Raw genomic sequence first — 23241 nt, 5'->3', positions numbered from 1 at the left:
CTGATTGGTGTACTGACACTGGAATTCAGAATCAAGTTACTTGAGTATCAGTGTAACTTATCAAACTAAAGAGACTCACTGAAAATACAGCTAATGTTTTTCTTCATATAGAGAGAAAACTGAATTTCTGGTTTATAAATAATCTTTGATGATGAATTTAAATAAACTTGAAACTATTTAATGCTTCATATGCAAAAACTTGGCAAAGCTTTAGTATATTTGTGACTTTCTGAGTAGTTTGGGAGCAAGGCAAACTCACGTCCCAAACGCAATTTCATAAATATTCAGATGTGGGTGACTGTAGTAAATATGGAGAAATATGCAACACATTATTATACTTCTCAATCAAATATGCTAAACAGTTTTTTCATTCATTGTACTGAAGAAAGTATTCCTATGTTGCAAAATGATTCCTATAAAAGATTCATGGATAAAGTTGAAAAGTAAATTTGATTAAAAAGAAAACTGAGCTCCAGCAATTCGCTGAAAAAGTTGCTTTAAATATAGCATAGAGAAAGTACTCAGATATTAAACTGCTCTGAATATCTTGGTCTAATTGCCTCATTTGCATTCGGCTTAGGTATTCAATTGATCGTCACACTGACCTCGACAGGTTTTTCACTATTAATCTAGAGGATGGTTTTATTAAAACTACAAAACCTCTGGATAGAGAAGAAACCGCCTGGCTCAACATCTCTGTCTTTGCAGCAGAAATCCGTAAGTCTTCTCCTAAGGGTTTTGATTTTACTTTACCAAATAGTAATCCTTCAGACTTTTTCTATATTCTGGGAAACCAAATAGTTAAGAGGGATTTCTTTAAAGTCTCAAGAACTTTTTGGTTGTTTGTTTTTGTTTTATATTTGAAATTTATGTTCAGACATTTAGGAATACAAAGGCAAATAGCGATAATTTCATTTTCTTTGGCAGAATTCGATACGGACTTGGCAAGATAGCTGATAGCCCTCAGCAGTTTAAAATCCTGTTATACTCAAAGCAAAAGCTATAGAGGCGAGAGCTGCAGATTTTTATTTACTTGTAGAGCAGTATTTCTCAAACTTAATCATGCACTAAGCCCTCCATTTATCTCATACATAGCTTAACATAACCAGTATTTCTGGACTCCATGCTGGTATCTCTGATTCAGTAGATCTGACATCTGTCCCAATACTTTGTATGTCCATCTCATTCCCAGATAGTTTTGATGCTCCTGTAAGGGTCCTATTTTGAGAACCACTGTGACAGAGTTGGTTCCAGAATGTCCAGGTTCTATTATTAGTGTTCAAAAAGCAAGTTCACCATCGTTGTCAGCAGAAGTGGATGAGTGATTTAGTTCTTACTGCTCTAGTTGACATTTATTCATGTCATCTTTCTTCCACTAAATTGAACATACTTTAGCTCCTAGATGGACTTTGTGCCAATAATGCGTTTCCCTGAACTGCCTGGAAGAGTAGGTTAAAGCTTACTCTTTCCCAAGAGTGAATAGGGAGAAATGTGTAGTTTTTACCTGGTATTTGTTTACTGTCTGCATTCTCTCTTCTCAGACAACCGACATCAGGAAACCAAAGTCCCAGTGGCCATTAGAGTGCTTGATGTCAATGATAATGCTCCCAAGTTTGCTGCCCCCTATGAAGGCTTCATCTGTGAGAGTGATCAGATCAAACCCCTTTCCAACCAGGTAATGCTGCTCTCTCTTTCTCTGGTGAAATGCAAGAAATTGATGAGTAGAATTTGTTTTTGAGGAGGGGAGGAAGTATTTTGAGGAGGGGATTAAGTATCTTTCTGTTGCTCAAGGAGATTTTCTAGACCTGGTTTTGCTCTGAAGCTATATTCTCTAATTAAAACCTGGCATTTAACTATCCAGGTAGTTTTGAATAAATGATACGCCAATGACATCATGATTTATTTGCAGACCACCTTTATCTTTCAGCCAATTGTTACAATTAGCGCAGAAGACAAGGATGACACTGCCAATGGACCAAGATTTATCTTCAGCCTACCCCCTGAAATCATTCACAATCCAAATTTCACAGTCAGAGACAACAGAGGTTTGTACTCAGGTTTCTATTCATTCTCATTCGGAGAAGAAGAAGTGGAAAACAAATGGCTTTTATATTACACAGCACAAATATTTTCACTAATCTTAATAATGCTTTCCTGTTGAAGCACAAACAAGAAATAATAACGCCACCTCTGTTTTGACACATGGGCTCATTTGATGCATATGAACAAGTGAGTCTAATTTTATGTTCCTTTTTTATTGGTTTTGATATTCACGAAGCAGTGGGAATGCCAAATGGGGAAGCTTACAGGGTCAATATGCAAACAACTCCATTTTTTAAGAGGTTGATAAACCCTTGGGGAGAAGTATGGCTTTATGAATATTGATATCAAGTAAAACATTAAAAGAGATTAGTTCAGCTTTGCAAGGCAATATAATCTTTCAAGCACAAGCCTTCCTCGCCAAAGTACAGTTATAATGTAGTCTAGATGGATATAGAGCTTGCTACTTAAAAGTGAAGGACTGGGATGCAGCAGTTTGTTCACTGGAAATATAGCAAAATGTGACATGATTGTTGTATCTCATTGTGTCATTCAAGTGAGATCTAGATTTGTAGGTTATTAATAGTAGAAGATGATATTGTTGTGCACAGATGTTACAGACCCTGTGGAAAGTTGGTGGCAAGGCCTGGGAAAAAACATAAACTTTTCAACTCAGCCAGGCTGGTTTTCTCTCAGTGTTACTTCTTAATGAACACTGTGCATATAAACCTGGACGATACAGATCTGTGAAAGAAGGGAGCCAGTGGCATTGTGTAGCATACGAGTGAAAGGTGGCAGCTGTGAACATGGAAGTTTTCTTTAGTTCCAAATGCCCAAGGTTGCTTTCTGGGTGATTGGGCAAGATCTTTAACAAAGCAAATGTTACGCTTTCTCTCCTCACTGGCATCACTGTCGTCAACACCATTATGCAATAGTTTTGTTCCAAGCACCATGTCAAGACCTTCACTCTTCTGTTCCCTTAATTCTCTTCACACTAGAGGTAGGCATTATTGGTAGTTCCGTTTTACAGATGAGAAAGTGATGCACAGAACTATGTCTTAACTTTCCTAAAATTATTCAATAAAATAGAATTTAGAGCTGAGTTTTAAGCCCAGGCACTTATTTGTTGCCAGGCCATTCCCTTAAATTCCTTGTCAGATTGATTAAAGCAGACAAGTGCACCCTAAGCTACTTGAATTTTGAAAGAATATGATTTGTCCCACTTCTTTTAAATTTCTTGAACTGATTTGAGCTTTTAATCATGGGCCTTATAAATCAAATACATAGCAAATGAGACAGTTAAAATGTCCTAAGTTTCATGACAGAGACTTTTCTCTCCAGGCGCATTGCTTTCCCCTGTGAACTTGCTCTTAAGCACCAAGGTGAGAAGGAAGTTGTACGTGCAGAGACACGTGTTTTAAAAGCAGCCTTGGAGAACAACTCATGGTGTGCCTCATAAATTATTTCCATCATTTTGAGACAGAAATGTTATTTATCATTCTTTAGTTTCACACTCAAGCTAGGAATTTTCTTTTCCTTGTTGAATTGGTTCATGTGAACAGGTGATGCAAGCCCTTTAAAATGATGATTCTGCCGAGCACTAAGCTAAATGGGAACACACAGCACTCCTGCACACACTTTGGGGGTTACTCAGATGTAATGGAGGAATTTTCTTTTGTAATGATAGGTTTTCCCAAAATGGAAAGAGTCCGACACGTGCTCAGCATTTAATGAATGTGTAATTATCTGAACTGAAATAGGTAACATGAATAGAGTTTTCATAAAGCTTTCTAAGGTACGTGTGCACTTGGGTTAATAAAAGTCTCTGCCGCCACTCTTAGAATATTCTATCACCTCAAATTAGTTTTCAGCTCTACCTGAGATTGGCAATTTACTCTATTTTTCCAGCATCAGTTTGTGTCAGTTTTATGATGAAGAAACGCTTCTTAGAACATATTTCATAGTGAGTTCAACTTGATCAATGAGGAGGATTGCTTAGTTATCCAGAAAATTCTGATGATCTCACACGCTTTCTGTGCTGCTTTTTATGGACTCTTATTTTAAGAAATTAACTGAGACAGTGTCTCGCTGTGCTGCCCAGGCTGTTTTCTGAAATATCTGTGATTCAGTTTTTCTGTGTGGGTTGATGTTGCCCCAACTTATCTTTGACATCTAGTTCCTGACTCCAGGCCAGCCAGGATCCCCGATTATCATGAGATGCCTTATGCAAACAGCCAGCTCTTTCAGGCTTTACTCTCTGTGCCCACTTCTCCACCACCTGCCCTGGCCTTTTTATATGTGTATCATGTTGGGTTACTGTTATCTTTATAAACATTACATTAAGTCCTATTGTGCAGGGCGTATTTGTCGTAGTACTTCTCGAATGTCATCTGCATTTTCTTGGAGATTATATCACCTAGGAAAAGCTAACTGTCTACCCTGTCCATTTCCTCCACCTTTTCTGTAGGAGACTAACTGTACTATTGAGCTACCAGTTTAGCAGAGAATTGCTACTTTTTAAGAAAAATTACTTTATTAACTATGGCAAACAGTTAATGAAAACTCCCATGTTTAGAGCTATTACAAACCTTAAAGCAAATACAGTCCTATAATTATCATTTAATAGAGTTTCTTTCTGCCAGCTCCTAAAAGTAATTACATATTGAAGTAATCCAAAAGGAGTAATCACATTCCACATGCTATTAATAGCCTACTGAGCTACCAAATTTCTAGGCTGAGACTGTTTTCCATAGAAAACATGAGATAATGGTTTATATCATGCTGAGTAAAAGCATCAAGTTACTTTCTTCTTGAGTGTTTACCTCCTTTATGCCATGTAAATAATCACTATTGTGTTTGCCTAAACTGGGCATAAGCATTTGGCATCTTTAGAAATGCAAAAGGGAAAAGCATCTTAATACATGTAAGCCTTTTATTTCATTTTATCTTGTGCCATGCTACAGCTGGAGCCTCAAAGCCGACTCTGTGGGTAGTCAGAAAGGGACCACTGAACGAGTCTTCAATGTTTAAGTCTATTTTGGACTATTAATAACAGGAATGATGTTGTTTGGGCAGCTTGTCCTCCTAGGGTTTAAGATGCATTTACTTTGAAAATATCAGGCTTATGACAGCTCTAAAAACACCAGAAATGTGTAATAGACAAGAAAAGTACAAGAGGGAAGAAAACACAAAAACAAAAAGTCTAAGGTTAATATCTCTTGTCTTTCTAGCTCCTTACTGACTTAATAACAAAAACAAAACAAAACAAAAAAAATTGAAGACCCTTTGTTTCACCTGGTTTTAGAAACATTCTTTTAAACTGAATATATTATATATTTTTATTTGTATTTCAAATAAAGCAAGAAGATGGCATAGAATGGTCAGTGACTTTTTTAAGGTCATGGTACCAATAAGTTAAAAAACTAAATTTGGGTGTTTGGAGGTTACTTACTGGTATGTGTTACATTTTATAAAATGAACATGAAGTTCATGTTTTTGTTCTTGCTTTTTACTTTTCAAAAGGTCTTTGTTTACTCACAGATAATAGCAATCATCTGAAAAGAAAAGTCTGTAATTCAGTTCACTAGTCTAAGGTTCCAAGGAAGGTGTAAACAAAAAAAAAGTTACTTCAGTTTCCATTTTAATGACAGCCACATAAGTGCAGCAAAATATATTTGCAAGACTTTTGTAATTTTTTCTAATGTGTAATTAATACATAGCCATCGTAGTAAAATTGGAAAGCACAAACAAGAAGAAATAAGATTTAAAATAATAAAATAACTCAAAATATATTACCCAAAAGTAATCACTGATATTTTGTATACTATTAAGTTCTTTTTCACTTTTCTTTTTTTTCTAAAAAAGATGCAATTATCAAGTATAGGTCCAGTCTTTTGCTACTGAGTGTATGATATACATTTTTCTACATCAACGTATTCATGCGAATTCTTTCTAATTATCTTTCTAACATTTGTTGTACGGTATCATCCCACTTTTGTGTACAGGTACTGCACACTGTTTCAAAACATCTTTTCCAGGTACATATCTAATTATTCTTGTAAGATAAATTCCTTGAATAGAATCAGTAGATTAAAATTCCATATTAAATATTATACTAATTTATAATACTATCTGTAAAGTAGTGTATAGATTAATTTAAGATCTAAAAATTTTTAAATACTCTCTCTATTCAGAAGCCTGTCCTTTCTTTCTCTTGAGTCAGTTCTCTTTTGTTGTGCTGTGTTGCAGCTTCATTTTTGTTTTATGTATTTTTTACTAAGTTTATGGTTAGTTTTAGATTTTGGGTGCTACTGTGAATGAAGATTTTAGTTATAGTTTTTGGCTTTTGTAGTTTGAATTGAACATTTTATCTGATACTATTGTCTTTCCTTGCTCAGCATATAAATTGTGCTCTTTTTTTCTTTTTAAATCTTTACCTTAGAGTTTAAATTATTACAATTGCAATCAACCCAAGTGCCCTTTCAAATAACACCATACCGCTTAATGAGTATTTTGAGTACCTTGTATTAATAGAATGATCCTAATTCCTGTCCCCTGTTCCTTGTATCATTGCTATCACTTGCTTTACTCATCCATAAACATGTGTATGATTGAATAAAATAATTAAATTGAAAAATTATAGTATTGAACCTCACAGCCGTAATTTTCTAACCTGTTCTTCTAAACAATCAACATTTGATGAAGTGTAGGGGAAAGCGCAAGGCTTAGAGAATAAATGCTTGATTCTGCTCTGTACCTCTAAAAAAGGAACAATTTTCATAGTAATAGTTGAATATTTTACACATAGTTAATCCTGATATTATTTTATGAAAAATTACCAAGTTCTGTACCACTTTTAACTCATGAGTGGAGCTGGTATTTTGAACAGTAAAGGCCCAGAAATACCAAATGCTGAGCATACGATTGGAATACATCTCAGGATGCCAAAGCCTGAAGGCTGCTTGCGTGGCAATAGGCTAAGTCCATGAAAATTGGAGTTTTTTCAAACCATATGGTTACTTGCTTATTAGAACATTGTTTTGAGCTTACTTCAGGGGCATGCCTCTGTAATGTCAGCTCCTCAAGATGGTGAAGCAGAAAGATTGAACCCAAGATTTAGGGTTCAATGTAATAAAGACTCCACCTCACAATTTAAAATAAATAAATTGAAGAGTAAACAAGATAGTTTTATAATTTAAGCAATGCAGTGAAACATAAAGAGTTTAGGTTGGGTTTCTGTTATAACAATAGCAAAACACTGGAGACTTTTCCTAGAAACTTTTTGGCCTCTGTGTAGAATCCTCTACTTTATTTGACCTTCTTCTCTAATGATGTCTCTTCAGCACTTAGTGTCAGTGAGGCTTTTACTGAACAGTACATATTTCTAATTGCTCCATTACAATCTCTATTTACCTTCCCTTTTCACGAAAAGATAAACTGTTATATGCGGTCTCTGACTTCAAGGGAGTTTTTAGAAGCACACTGAGGAAAATCAGTTTTCTTGCAAAAGCATACCTCATATTGATAGTTGTTATTCATCTTTCTGCTGCTATAACAAAGCACCTGACGTAATCAACTTTAAAAAAGGAAGGTTTTATTTTGGTTCACATGTGTGTAGGTTTCAGTTTAGGCTTAGCTGGCCTGTTGCTGTGGTGCCTGTGATAAGGCTGGACATTTAGGTAGAGGGCATGTGGTGCAGCAAAGCTGTTCCCCTCAGGGTGCCCAGGATAAGGAAAAAAAAGAGGAGAGATGAGTATTCCCCAGAGCACTTCAGAGTACACCCACTGTAACCTGACTACCCCCTTCCAGACCTGGAGTTCTAAAGGTCCTCCATTCTCCACAGTGCCAAGCTAAGGATCAAGCCCTCATTCCACAGGCCTTGGGAGACAGTCATGATCCATAGTAGGGCAAGTGGCCATAAAGAATGACATGCAGAGGAGCTGACTATGTGGTTGTCTCCAAATAGGTCTGCCTGACTCCAGTCTTATCTACTTAAGTAGTAACATACCTTATCCCTTATCGTATCTCCTCTTCTTTTTAAAATTCTTCTTTTGCTCTCCTTTTCCTACAGAATTTACTGAAATTTCACAGCCACGTGTGTAAAATATTCCATGATCTACCCCAATTGCACTTGGCTCTAGCGTTTCCTTTTCTCCTTAATTTATACCTTAAGGTACAGAGACTTGAACCCTTGCCTACTTTCCCAAGTGTGTCATATTCAATGTTTTGCTCTGCCTGAAATGTGCTCTCCCACATATTTTGTCCCGTCCATCTAGATGAAGATGACTCTTAGGTAAAGCTTTGCCAGGCATCTTAGGTCATCATGAATGCTTTCTCTGTATTTCAGAAACACAGCATTAATTCTATTATTCTTCTCACTATGCTGCATGCTAATTATGCATTGTGTTCTTTGTCTCCCAAAAGAGTATGAGCTGGGTGAGACCAGTATCTTAATATTTTAGCAAAATAGCTTGGCTGAATACATGAACTGAAAAGTCAAAGAATGAATGTGAAAATGCTTTGCAATACTTTATATCCTTCGGACTTTTCAGGGATTCATCATTATAGTGGTAAACCTCAGACTGAAAAGGATAAGTCATCCTTTGGTGTAAGAATATTTTGAAGAAATTAATGCTTCATCATTCAACCCATGCTGTCCATTTATTTGTTTATTTACTTATTTTTCCACAGATTTATATTGGGTACCAGAGAGATGGAGCCAAAAAGACATAATCTGAAAATGCAGTTATTTTGCAAGTATAATCCAAGATAGGTCAAGCTGCAGGTCAAATGAACTCTGATACAGAGTTAAATTTGTACAGTTTAAACAACAACCACCACCACCAAGCAAGAAATGTTGCACAAACATCAGGGTTAACTGAGTAATATGGTTAAGACAACTGCTCCCAGGATAAACCATTTATTTCTTTCTACTTTTTAAAATAATAAATTATGGACATTTTTATGAGCAGAACCAAAGAACATCCAAATACACTTCTGATTTTTCACTTCTCTAATTTTCAGACAATCAAACAGATTTTTGTGGGACAGATTTTTCCCTGTTAATTGTTCCAATATGGAAAATGCTTTGTTGGCAGATCAAAATGGCAGATGTCTTTTAATGCCCTGCCGTTTCACTTATGTAAATAATTATGTTCCTTTCCTGCCTGATATTTATTGCTATAGTATTTTTTTTTTCCATGCAGAGCACAGTTTGTCTGGTAACCAATTCCTCTTCAACACACAGAAAAAAAAATCAAACAGTCTTAGAAGATCAGATGTATTTTTCTTTCAAAATTCTCTCTGGAAACTAATTTAAGTAACTCATGCAAAGTCCCTGAGTATCTACATTTGTCTGAAATGCTGGTCACTGTACTTAGGTTAATCAACTACTTTATGTACTACATTTTTCTTTTCTCTACTCTGAGACAGACAGAGAGAGAGAGAGAGAGAGAGAGAGAGAGAGAGAGAGAGAGAGAAAACCTTCTACCAAGGAAAATATTTTTAAACAAATGTCAAGGGAAAGTTGATTGTAAAAATGATACAATGTAATAATGAAAATTGTGTCACTACCAACACACTGCACTCCGAGAAATTTCATCCACAAATCCTTGAATTTCAAACATGCACAAAGGCACATTCTTACTATATATTCCTTTTGTATTTCTCATTTCTCTGTGGCACAACAAAATATCTGCTCGTCAAGTACAGTAATATGTAACTTCTGGATAAAACTGGAAGATATTAGAATCTTGGGTCAAACAGACTTTTTTCATAGGTATTTTAAGCCTCAGCTTATAGAATTTGCTTCATTGTCACATTAGTTTCATTTCAAAATATTAGGAAAACAATAGATTTGGCTTTATATTTTTCACATTGCTTTGAAGGGTGTGTGTGTGTGTGTGTGTGTGTGTGTGTGTGTGTGTTTGTAAATGCTGTGGAGAGAGTGGTATTAAGTGAATACCTTTGGTTCTTTGTGAGTCCGTCTTTCATAAAATTATTAGGTTTCTAAGAGGTATTCTTTTATGTATAATCAAATCACTCTGGTTCTATTTGTAGGCCATGATGGAGCCTATCCAATTAACCAAATATAGTGTCAAAATTTAATACAAAGGAACTAGTTCAATTGACTTGATTCTTAGTGACTTTCCTGGTAGCTCAAACAAAATAAATGACACACAAAGTAAAAGCAAGAAAGGTCTGTTTAGCTCAGAGTTTGTAGAGGCTCCAGGTGATAGTTGGCTGGATGCAAGGCAGGATGGCATGGTAGTTGGGCATCACAAAAGAGACACAGTTTATGGGGGGAAGAAGGCAGAAAAACAGCAAAGCAGTGCAATAGTGAGGAAGCAAGCAGCCAGCAGCAACAGTAGTTCTGACTTTTATTTTATCCAGTGCACACACCGTTGGGTAGGTAGCACTGACACCTACGTGGGCCTTCCCCCTTATCCACACAGCAACTATACCAAACTAACCCATGGACTCATTTACTACTCATGCATCCTTTATCACAGAATCACACGCTCTAGATCTATCCACATCTGAAAAGCCCCACCTATGACCACATGAGGCTCTAGGGGGCTATCTAGACACAAACCATAACAACTTGTGATGCGATTATAATTTCAGGATCCGTGTGTAAAATAAGCACAATGAACCCAGAAAAGTTGAACTCTAGTTCTGTTTACATCTTACCTATTACTGTAAAAATGTATTTATTTTTTCTCTTTTATTTCCTTCACAATAAGTGAAATTGCATTTTCTGCACATTCTTTGAAAAATTCCTTGGGATAACATGTGAAAATAACATGCAATAAGGCTTGTCAATATTAGAATCTTGTTGTAAGTCTGACTCTAACTCAGTCTATGGTAATAATAATTACAAAATGTAAATATTCACCAGGACATGTATTTGCGATATAGATATTGGCAGAATTGCTCAGTTCAGATCCAGAAATGATGGAACAGATAAGATGGAAACTGGAAGTTGACTCCAAGCTAATGAATCAGTAAAATGTGGCTTTGAGGAATATTCAGATTGATGTGAGATATACTAAAAAGAGTAGTGTGCAGCCATTCATTCTGTTAACACGGAAAATATTAAATTCTCTAATACCAGTGAAAAGATGAGAGAAACAAGACTCGTGCACTCAAAAGAGGTTACTGTCTGGTGGCTTATATGGACATTCTTGTGACTTCATAATGTATGTGGTGAAATGTTTCTGTGAACCGTGCAACATATACATGATTTGCAGCAAATGGAGAGACAGCCCTTAGTGTGTTCCTAAAGGCAAGAAAACAAAGATGTGCATGCAAGCTAAACCTTCATCTTTGAGCACTAGTACCACTGTAAGTGTACATGCTACAAACTTCAAAAAATCTTATTTAAAATTTCCATTATTTCAGTCCTTCTGTTCAAAGATGCCAAACATTGAAATACTTCAAAAATTTTAATTTATTTTTTCACAAATTGCAAATTTATGCCAGTTAAAAAGGATCCTGGATAATTAGTTATTTAAATGATGTTTTCTGTAATTGTATACTACATATTCTTCTGAAATCACTGAAGCTTAAATCTTCACTGAAACTTTTGGAGCATATGTGCAGAAATACATGTTTCACCTATAATACATCTATGCATACACATATGCACAGATATAGATTATATATATATGTGTGTGTGTGTGTGTGTGTGTGTGTGTGTGTGTGTATTCTTATCTTTATAGAGTTTTTGCCACATTCCTAGGGAAAGTAGAGTGGGCTGAGAGGAATGCAATCAAATGATTATTCTGATACTGATGGTGTTCAGGTGCGGAGCAGTTTTTTTTTTTTTTTTTTTGAGGGATATTCTTACAATAGATGAATCTATTTTGTTTCCTGCAGTTCTACAGCAATATAAAGTACATGGATTCCTCTCAAAAGTCACAAAAATATCTTCCTGGTAGCAAGGGTTTGTCTAGACTTTTCAGTCTTCATTAGTCTAAAGAAAAGAACCTCCAAAAATTGTGGCTCATGGCCAGTAATTTCAGGCTAAAAGGTCTCAGAGCAGGTCACACAGAGCAGACTGTACACCTTCAGAAAGGAGATACATAGAGGAAAAGTGGTGTCAAGGAAAAGGTATCCTAAATGTTTCAGGGAGGCAGCTGGGGTGAATGATTCCTTAGCTTAGGTCAAGCGTTTCTGTCTCCATCATGAGGACAGTAGACTATGTGTGCCCTTTGCTCCATGCTGTCTCACTTCCAAGTTTTCAAACTAAGCCCATACATTGCCCATTTTCCTCTAATGGCTTTTTTTCCCAAATGCAACCCTGGCACTAGAGCATCCCAACTATCAAGGGAAGCTCATTCATCACAGTTTTACTTTTAGTGTCAAATTATATGTTTCCCTTCCTTGGACTGCATCATCATCATAATCCTTATACTTGTATTCCCAGACTGGTGCCATGGAGACCATCATTATCACACACTTCTGTATTTTGTTGTTATAATGAAAAAGTGTACAGGCAAAACTAGCATATGATTAGGAGTTCAGGTTTCAGACATGAAAGCTTGAAACCTGAGATACTTTTCCACTAATAGAAATACTACAATTTGTGCATGACATACACTAGTAATTAATGGGATCTTTTTCAAGTTTTTGCCGAAGTGGAAAAACATTGGACCTGGTTACACTCTTGTATCTTGGCATGAAAACCCTGGGTATCAAGATGAAAACCAAAGGGCTTGAAAAACATTTTCTTATCTTGGGAAACATGTTGCCCAGGACTCAGGAGTGTGAACTAGTTTCTTACCTCTGGATGGTAAGCCCTTCTGTATGGGAAATTACATTCAAAGCTGTGATAACTTTTCCAAGAATTCATTTTCCTCTCCTTGCCAGTAAGTTTTTCTTCCTCATTAGTCTACTGCCCAAAGAGGATGGCTTCCAGGAAAAAATTAATATTTGCTGAACCTCTTCACAGACTGGCACTGTGCTGTGCACCTTTATGAATGGAAATAAATTTAACCTTCAAATATTAGTATTTTAGATTACAACCAAGAAACTCAGGATAATCACTTAGTATGTCTAAAGCCAGGCAACTTAGATATGGAAGAGTCATACAGAAAATTGTTTGGGTATCTAAGACTGGATACCCAAAGGGTTGTTAGAGCCTTGTATAGATAGGAGAAGAGTCTAAGAAATCTCTTGGAGGAAACTTTTAAATTGATGGAAAGTTTTCTGGCTTATCTTATTAACCATAGAGTCACTCTTTCACCTCCTTGAAAATGTGTCCTTACTGGTCTTTTTTTTTTCCCCTTGGGTCATCCTTATATCTCAGTCATGTAAATATCGAAGGCATTAGACCTTGTCAAAGACAAAATGACTGGTTACTTTTCATAATGTAGATGAAAAACAATCTGTAATTTAAGTGAAGATGCAAGACTCCTTCCCAGAAGAAAGGTTTTATTATGGTTATTAGTCTGTTTCTTTTTCCACATGTGTGTCTGAGTTTGATTTTCAGTTGTTTCGGATCATAGTGACTGTTTTATCATCAATGATCAGAGTGGATCACAAGAAAGACTACTGTGGGCCATGATGCTAAAGGCTCAAGAATGCCTCCTCCCCAGCCTTTCTCAATACTAGGAATGGAGACCAGAGCCTTGTGCACTGACCTGCATCTTTGGACCTTTTATATTTTTATTTTGAGTCAGTCTCTCTGCATTATTAAGTTATGCCAGCTTTACTTGAACTGTCAATCTTCCTACCTCAGGCTTCCAGAGGGCTGTGATGGCAATGGGTGTATAACCACATTTATCTAAGGAATGATTGCTCCTTTTGAAAGAAGCTCACACTCCATTGGTAGTTGAGCTACTTAGATGAAGGAGGAAATGTTTTATTGACTCAAGCAACATAAATCATCTAAGTGTCAAGCCAGACTGTAAGAAAAGACTATCTACCACCAGCTCTGTAAGCCTGGAGGAGTCAACACTGGGTATTAAGATTTCTGTGGAAGGATTCCCAGAGCCCTCTAGAAGCGCAGCACAGAGGGAAACACTTGAGTCTTTTATGATTTAATTCCAATAACAACTCCATTCGGCACACTTGATATAATCTGGTCCCCTTTCAAAGATAAGTAAATGAGGCTCTAGATGGGGAAAAGAGTAATCATCCTAAAGCATCCAATTATTATTTCTAGAAGGACCCTCAGTCTAACTCTTGCCCAGCTCTTGAGTTCATCTTAAAGTCTGTATGTGAAACATGTTTTGCTAGAAGAGATTTCTAAAGAAGTCTGTGAAAGTCTACTGATCTATCACTCAGAGATTCTAAATGGTTCAGTCAGCCTGGCACTCTGATGAGCTTTCATGTCATAGCTTCAGAGTGTCTGAGAAGACTCAGCTGCTCAGAACATAAAGCATCTTGAGTTCACATGCTGGTGCTGTGCTCAGACCCACGTTTTCCATTAATGTGTGAGTTTCAATTACCTTCATGTACAAGCCAGCCTGCTGTGATCTAACTGTGTATGGCTGGCTCATTGAAGTATAGATTTAAATCATGACTTCCACCAGTTTACAGAAATAAAACTTCTCTGTTCACATTCCCTTTACTCGTGACACCACGGTAACTGAGTACCAAATAGAAACCTAAATAAATAATCTGTGGATGTCTTTCATATCAGAGCTACATTTGACCATGAAATTTAATTTTCTTTTCTTCTAAAATGTTTGATATTCATTTTTATTTGTGAAGGGATTAATGACTTTTCAGGTCAGTAAAGTTGGTAAGATATTGTTACATTTTATGAAAATCTTACTTAAGTATAAAACAATAAGAAGACAGTAAACTTACATTTTGAAATCATTTATTTTAATTTGTAAATTTAACTGCTGATATAGGAGAGTGGCTTAGTGATTAATTTAGAAAAGTAAACAATATATAGCAGGCCAAATTTTAATTGGCAAGTTTACCCTTCTCTTTAGCAATAAGAGCAAATTATTCCAACCATACAGAAATCATAAAATATAGGAATGAAGGATAACTGTTTTGCCTTCTGTCCACTGAGGTGCTGGTAGTGAAAGGCTGAAAATCTGTCTCTGCAAGGCCCGATGAAGCCAGAGAAAATGCACACCTTACCTACTGCAGTATTCAGAATGTTTGCTCATCTTATATGAGGCTGAATCTGCCATTTTTGGTCCCACAGAGAATACACTAGATTTTCCTTAACCTAATGTCTGCACATTTAATTTTTAGAGTGTAAGATATTGTTTCTTATTACAGAAACAAATTTATGTTGCTGAACCATTTTAAAGCCTGGCAGTTTGGGGCCTCCTAGGATGTTGTTGAAAGCATTCTACTGCTTCTTGTTTTTTTTTTTCTTCTATTGCTGGTGGTGCTGAGGATTGAAACCAGTGCCTTGCACTAAGATATATCCCCAACCTCTTTTTTTGTTTTATTTTTGTATCGTGACAGGATCTCACTGAGTCACAGGTTTGCCCAGGCTGGGCTCAAAATTGTAAGACCACTGCTTCAGACTCCCAGAAAGCTGGGACTGTAGGCCTGTGTCACCCCTCCTGTTTAAATTACTGCTTCTCAATCTACAAACAAACAAGCACACAAGAAGATATCTGTGCATGTGTGTGTGTCTGTGTGTGTGTGTGTGTGCACACACGTGCAATTTGATGGAGCATAATCAAATTTTTGTTGTTATATAATATCCAGGTTTTCCCTCCAGGAAATATATTCTGGAAAAATATTGGAGGCTAGCAGACAAATTTGTGAATGAGGAAACATTTTAGGGGCAAATCTTATAAAAGATTGACAAATACATGAAAACCAACATCTGGAATTTTAGTTAAACTTTTCCCAGAGTATAGTTCAACTATTTGTTCAACAAATATTTATTAAACATCTGCTGTATATCTGGCCCTGGCCCTGGAGAGGCAGAGATGAATCAGATAAAACTCCCTTTTCTCTGGAAGTTCACCGTCTTAGTGAGGTCAAAGTGGTTATGTCAACAAATCATGAGAGAGGAATGACTAGGATACCAATTTCTATAGGAATTCACAGTGGAGGAAGTCGCAAAGAAATGGGTGGTGAAGAGGTCTAGGGAGGCCTCCTAGAAGAGGTAACTTTGGGATTCGGTTTCAAGTTTTGACAAGTTTTACTCACTTGATAAAAGGAATAGATTTGGGGACAGAGAGTGATGAGTGGAGAGAGACTCAAGGAGTATGGAAAATCATGGCAGACTTGGAAACTAAAAATTATTTCTCCATTTGGGGCTGCGTCAATTCATGTGAGAAGAAGCAGGATGTGAAAAGAGGCAGGGTATGAGGCTGGCAGGCAAGATCTAACGTAGGTGAAGGAAGCAGTTGGCCCACTTTGTAGATGCGGACTGTGTTACATGGACAAAGAGAAAGTAGAGGTGTTTTAAGTGGGAGAGGCTGATGTGTTTAACCAGGGTGGTTGATTATGTTTCAATTTCATACAAACGCTGAATCTACTGCAAAGTTTATATCGTATTTCCACTTTAAAGAAGGTATTTTCTTTTAAGACTGACTCATAACTGGGTGAATTGTTTAGGCAAAATTGATGGGAGAGTTTGGAGTTCCTCTTAAAAACGAATAAAACTTGCAACATCCTTGCAATGAAGCAGGCAAAAACATGAGCACGGCTTGTGCTCACAGTCATTGAAATATTTAATTATATGATATGATTATTTAGAGTACAAATCTGAAGCTCATGGCGTTCGAGGCAGAGGGTGAACACTCAAGCAGAATCTGCTGTGGTTAACTTACCAGGGAAGGCATTCAGTACCCACCAACTGGGAAAGAGCAATTTCTGAGTTTTGTTCCAAAATGCAGATTGTTCCATGATGCTATCAAGCCAAATGTCTATTGCCTCTATAGATAATAAAAGAACAAGTAGGCAGAATTGTGGATGTTAACCTTTGCAGTGAAAAGGATATGCTCAAATCTGGCAAGCTGAATGCAACTGTGACTGTAACAGTCTTGATCTGAAAGCACCCCTTCTCCCTCCTGTTCTAACAGATAACACAGCAGGTGTCTATGCCCGGCGTGGAGGCTTCAGTCGGCAGAAGCAGGACTTATACCTCTTGCCCATAGTTATCAGTGATGGTGGCATTCCACCCATGAGTAGTACCAACACCCTCACCATCAAAGTCTGTGGGTGCGACGTGAATGGCGTGCTGCTGTCCTGTAATGCTGAGGCCTACATCCTGAATGCTGGTCTGAGCACAGGCGCACTCATCGCCATCCTTGCCTGCATCGTCATTCTCCTGGGTAAGGGATCTCCCTTGTCACTTAGTACAACCAGATGTGCATCCTTGACCATGTAGTTCTCAGTTATGAGCTGGTTACCAGGCCATGTGCTGCACTGTGGACATGGCTTAAAAGAAATAAAAGTAAGAATATCCTGGTCACATGAGTTGTATAGCACAGCAGGCATGGCGTGCAATTTAATAAGCATGCAAGTGAAGGGCAGGAAAGGCTATGATGACCATTTTGCCAGACATCATAGACGTACACAGTGGAAGATGCCATCAAGGGGCTGGAAATGCATCCAAGAAATAGTTTGCAGATAACGAATTTAAGCAGGGACCTGGTGTATGAGGAAATGTTTTGTCTCATAAGAGAAAGAAAAAAGGTTAATAAGGGGCAAAAAGAATATTTACAACCTTAAAGATAGTGCAGGCAGGAATCAAGGAACAGGATGAAGGTTTTCTGGATGAAACCAGGCTGGACCTTCCCTGTCATTAGCATCTAGAATATCTGTGTGCACATCTTAGTTTATTCAGATCCCTTGGAGATTTTCCTGCACTTGGCCGCTGAGATAGGCTCCCCTCTTTTGCACTTCAGTCCACCCATGATCCACTCTGTAAAAAAGCCACATGCAGATGCTAAGATATTCTCCCTCTGCTGGATCTCAGGGAGATTCAATCATTCGCCCTAAGTGCTCAGCACACTGATTGACAAAAGTTACCATTCAAACTCAGATTTGTCTGACATCAAACATTCTTTTATCAAGATGTTTAATTCTCCACTGAATTAATGATGGGGCTGACTCCTTAGGAAGGAGCCACTGAACTCAGTTCAAAAATTAGTAGTGCAGTATTATCTGGGAACCAGGCCCCATATTAAACCTTGAGGCGATAAAAAAAAATCTTGCGCAAGATTTCTGTGCTGGATGAGGCTATAGTCTATCAAAGAAGGTATGCATGAACAAACAAACAGAGATACCGGATAAGTGCTTAGAGAGAAGTATATACAAAGGACATTGCCTGCAGAAAGCAAAATGTACTTGCCGTTGCTTGAGGAAGTTCAGAGACTTCTTCTTGGAAGACATAACATTTATGTCAGAAAGAGAAAGTGTTTCCTAGCTGGTGAAAGGGGCTGGGATGGTTGGGTATCCAGGCAGAGTGAACAAAAGAAGAGGAGCCCTGAAGAATGCATATGAGGATTGACAAAAGTGTAAATCACATGATGGATGTTATGAAGATGGCAAGAACAGATGGGTGTGTAGAAAAGCAGGTGCATAGCCTGTCTGGTGTCAAGGTAGGAAATCAGTAAAGATTTCCGTAATGAAAGATAAGAAAGAATCACCCAGGCAAAGAGAGTGAAAAGGAATGATAGGTGTTGGGGTTGAAAATGCTTTCATGAACAAATCACAGAGCTCTGAGACCCATGAAGACCCCCATAAAGGCTGGGCCCTGTCCCTGCAACTTAGAGTGGTGTGGACCCAGGGAAATTTCAGTTCCCTTTCCAAAGGCAACCACAAACATTTCCTTCCATCTTGATGAATGTGTGAGGGAATCTTCTTGGTAGGGTTGAGAACAAATGGAGAGAACTGATACAGAAGTAAGCAGTGTCTCAACTCTCTTTATAAATGACTGCTCATTCTCCTACATTGTTCATTCTAATGGAACACCTCACCCAGAAAAGGTACTGGATTGTGTTTTTATCTAGATATGCGATTTTTAAAATTTAATTAAGTAGAAGGTTATTCTTCTGGTGTTTTTTTAAAATAAATATGCTCTCTACCCACACGCATGCTAAGGTTTCTATTGTTATAGAGCAGGGCTCATGCTTCTCCCCAGACCTCTGGGAAGGATATAGTTTTCAGTCTTAGAAGAAGGCCCTGAGTTCTCTAAAGGTCCTCATTCTTAAATGTGAGAATCCAGCCAGCTCCATTTGCAGAAGCAAATAACAGCATTAGGCTTCTTTAAGTAACTCCAAGCCAACACTTTTAGAATCTTCCTATTTCTTAGGAAAAAGACTTCCAAAAAGCACTGGGATTCATGTGGCAAAAGTTTAAAATAGTTCCAATCTGCCAAGTTACTGCACATAATGTTTACCTGGCAGCATTTTGCACCAACAGAGACAGGCAAAGGGCAGGTCTGCATGTCTCTGGGAATTCCGGGCAGCACTCTCATTTCCTAGGATGCACCCGGTTTCTGAAGCATTTGCACATTTAATGGTTTACAGAAAGCTGAGCTCCTCTAGGAAGGGAATCCAGGGAAACTGGGCTTCACCTAAGCTTATTTTCTTTCATTTTTTCCCCCTTGTAGTCATTGTAGTCTTGTTTGTGACATTGAGAAGGCAAAAGAAAGAACCACTCATCGTTTTTGAGGAAGAAGATGTCCGTGAGAACATCATTACTTATGATGATGAAGGAGGTGGTGAGGAAGACACAGAAGCCTTTGATATCGCCACCCTCCAGAACCCTGATGGTATCAATGGCTTTATCCCCCGCAAAGACATCAAACCTGAGTACCAGTACATGCCTAGACCTGGGCTCCGGCCAGCACCCAACAGCGTGGATGTGGACGACTTCATCAACACCAGGATACAGGAGGCAGATAATGACCCCACCGCCCCGCCCTATGACTCCATCCAGATCTATGGCTATGAGGGCAGGGGCTCCGTGGCTGGGTCCCTGAGCTCCTTAGAGTCTGCCACCACAGATTCAGACTTGGACTATGACTATCTACAGAACTGGGGACCTCGTTTTAAGAAATTAGCAGACTTGTATGGTTCCAAAGACACTTTTGATGATGATTCTTAACAATAAAGATACAAATTTGGCCTTAAAGAACTGTGTCTGGCGTTCTCAAGAATCTAGAAGATGTGTAAACAGGTATTTTTTTAAATCAAGGGAAGGCTCATTTAAAACAAGCAAAGTTTTACAGAGAGGATACATTTAATAAAACTGCAAGGACATCAAAGTGGTAAATACTGTGAAGTATCTTTTCCCGCATAAAGGAAAATATTGAAGTTGTTTGTCAACTTCACTAGAGAAAAACCACTTGGCATACAAAATATTAAAGTGAAGGAGAATTCTAACGGTGAACTCACAATGAAGGGAAATCGTTTGTGCGTTATGAACATCTAAGTCTTTCTTCTTCTTCTTCTTTTTAATTTGTCAAAGAAGCTTCCACAAAATTAGAAAGGACAACAGTTCTGAGCTGTAATTTCGCCTTAAACTATGGACACTCTATATGTAGTGCATTTTTAAACTTGAAATATATAATATTCAGCCAGCTTAAACCCATACAATGTATGTACAATACAATGTACAATTATGTCTCTTGAGCATCAATCTTGTTACTGCTGATTCTTGTAAATCTTTTTGCTTCTACTTTCATCTTAAACTAATACGTGCCAGATATAACTGTCTTGTTTCAGTGAGAAGCGCCCTATTTCTATGTCATTTTTAATGTATCTATTTGTACAATTTTAAAGTTCTTATTTTAGTATACATGCAAATATCAGTATTCTGACATGTAAGAAAATGTTACAGCATCACACTTATATTTTATGAACATTGTACTGTTGCTTTAATATGAGCTTCAATATAAGAAGCAATCTTTGAAATAAAAAAAGATTTTTTTAATTCTGGGTTTGATTCTTAACATTGAAAAAATTAAGGATTTATAATGATCCATTTATATTTCTAATTTAATTGTGATCTTTGGTAATCCTATTTATGATCTGTTATAGTCTGTCTGTTGCTTTGGTTGCTTATTTAAAATCAAATATATTTGATAAATGTTTTTTTTTTTTCTCAGACAAGATTCTGTAACGTCATGTAAACCATGTTTGTAAGCTCTTGGTGTTAGCCTCCTGGCTTGTTTTTGCACATCTCTTCTAGAGAAGAAGGATGCTAGGCATGTAGATCACTCTATGATTTTGCAATATGTTATATAACATGCATTTATCTTATATATCAATACTGCCCTATTTATGAGAGATGAATCCATGAGGGAATGGAGGCTATCAGAGTTCTTAATGTTTGAGGTGTAGATTTCATGCCCCACCTGGAACATTTGGGAGTTGTAAGGAAGAGTAACATGTCAAAATATTAATTTTCCCCTCGATTCCAATATTATTCTTTTTTTCTTTATATTGTTCGTACTAGGGTGTTGTAGGACTCCGACAGTAGAAACTGCTCATTTCCCCTCCTGTTATTTTTACTTAAAGTGAGGTGGCATTTTAAGTTTTGATAAGAGAAAGAGAACTTCACTTTAAAAATTTTGTTTTCAAATATGCTTTGAGCTGTAAGCTTCAAATGAAAGCAGGGATAATGTTGCATTTGGAGGGTTAATTCCATTTGAATTGCTGATATGGCAGGGTCATCTGAAATCCAGTCTTGCTTCCCATGGACTAGGACTATGTAAAGGAGATTTTACTTGTATAGTTGGGCCAAAGGTCAAAACATAGCAATACTTGGGGAAAGATCACAGAAAATCATGCTGTAAGCGCTTTCCCTCTTTCCCCCTAAACACTACAGGGCACATGTTTTTTTCTTGGATTACCGACAGTTTTTAGATTATCTTCTTCTTTTTCTTACTTTTTGTGAAAGTTTGTTTCAAGCATTTCTCGGTACCTTGTTATATACTATTTTTATGATTCAGTCAAAATGCATACAAAGAGAAATGTTTTATGAAGTGCTCACTTCCGTTTTTCTTTGCATTTAAATCAAACTGGCTGAACACTTCAATAGAATCAATTCTGTGGACAATGTCACTTCAGAATCTTTCACTGCAGTGAAGATTTGCACATTCTCAATAGTTCCATAATTGCAGGTTGTGTTCAATTTTTATATAGTTTTTGTAATCCAAAGAATATTTTGCTAGATTTGCACAGATCTCCAAATAAATTTGAAATGAAGAAATAGCTCAAAAGGAATAGAAATAGCACTTGAACAAGTCTGCCGCTGTAAGTAACCCTATCACCATGAATGATCCTTTTTTCTAGGAATGTATTTGCAATAGAGTGACAACTACATTTTCACGTTTTTATGTCAAAGTTTTTTTTAAAGGCTGTCTACTTTTCAATAGTTAAAGATACTTGTTTTTTTTCTTTTTACCTTTTTTTTTTACTTTAAGACTCTATTGTTTGTAGAAACATCTTAGAAGCTTGAAAATAAAATGTCTTTCCCGATTAGTGGAGTCCTTTTTCATTTGAAATATATTGCCTTAAAAGCAATCTTGCTTTAACTAGCATTTCTTTATTTCACTATAAAAATAATCACTGCTTTAAGCTATAAATATAATCTTAAAAATGAATATTATTTCTTCCTCTTGTCCTTAGATAATGGATATTATTTATATTTATCATTCATTCATGCAATCATTGGTACACTCTTCTGCCAAAATCTTATATTGCAGACCCTATGCTGGCTACTTGAGTATGCACATTGAATCTTGGTACCTTCCTTGACATTGTTAAGTCTCTTCCAACCTACACTAAAATATCTATTTTTTATTTGCCCAGATCTACAATTGAATTTCAAAAGCTGAAATAATCCAAAAGAAACGTGAATGGCACGTAAAGAACATTGGTGTCGTGTAACCACTTATACCCATCTGCTACTTCCCTAAACAATGCAAGATTGAGAGAAAAATAATAAAGGATGAGAAGATAAGAGAGCACAAATACATTAAGTGACACATTCAGGGCCCCACAGTATGGATCTCTATGTTAGGTGGGCCCTAGTAAGGAGTGTTTGAATTGCTGTGGGGAATTAGTCCCTTTGTGAGAACTTTTACAGAACAGTGGAATCAAAGTTGGGCATTTTGGATCTGAGCAGAAGAGGGGCAAAATCCTTCTGGCAGGCAGTATAGATGACAGATTGGAAGCACATAAGGCTAGGACACTCCAGGAAGATCTCTGTGAAGGTCAAAAGGAGATATAATGAGGGCTTGAAATAATT

At 37.1% G+C, this 23241-nt stretch overlaps 1 protein-coding gene across 3 annotated transcripts in view; it reads left to right on the top strand.

Moving 5' to 3' along the window:
* Cdh11 (cadherin 11) overlaps positions 1-22469 on the top strand; it is a 162552-nt gene extending 140083 nt beyond the window's left edge. For all 3 annotated transcript variants that reach the window (XM_063247445.1, XM_003472044.5, XM_063247444.1), the window contains 5 exons: positions 581-717; positions 1542-1675; positions 1928-2045; positions 17058-17309; positions 19595-22469. In XM_063247445.1, the coding sequence (XP_063103515.1) occupies positions 581-717; positions 1542-1675; positions 1928-2045; positions 17058-17309; positions 19595-20091 (1138 nt within the window). In that variant the 3' untranslated portion in view covers positions 20092-22469. The remainder of the gene's footprint in view (positions 1-580; positions 718-1541; positions 1676-1927; positions 2046-17057; positions 17310-19594) is intronic.
* The last annotated feature ends 772 nt before the right edge of the window (positions 22470-23241 follow it).

Source organism: Cavia porcellus, unplaced genomic scaffold (assembly GCF_034190915.1).
Source record: "Cavia porcellus strain 051 isolate PalLab524CR breed Dunkin Hartley unplaced genomic scaffold, mCavPor4.1 scaffold_4, whole genome shotgun sequence".
Classification (NCBI taxonomy): domain Eukaryota; kingdom Metazoa; phylum Chordata; class Mammalia; order Rodentia; family Caviidae; genus Cavia; species Cavia porcellus.
Note: the sequence above shows the minus strand (reverse complement) of the source record. Positions and strands in the feature narration are given on the sequence as shown.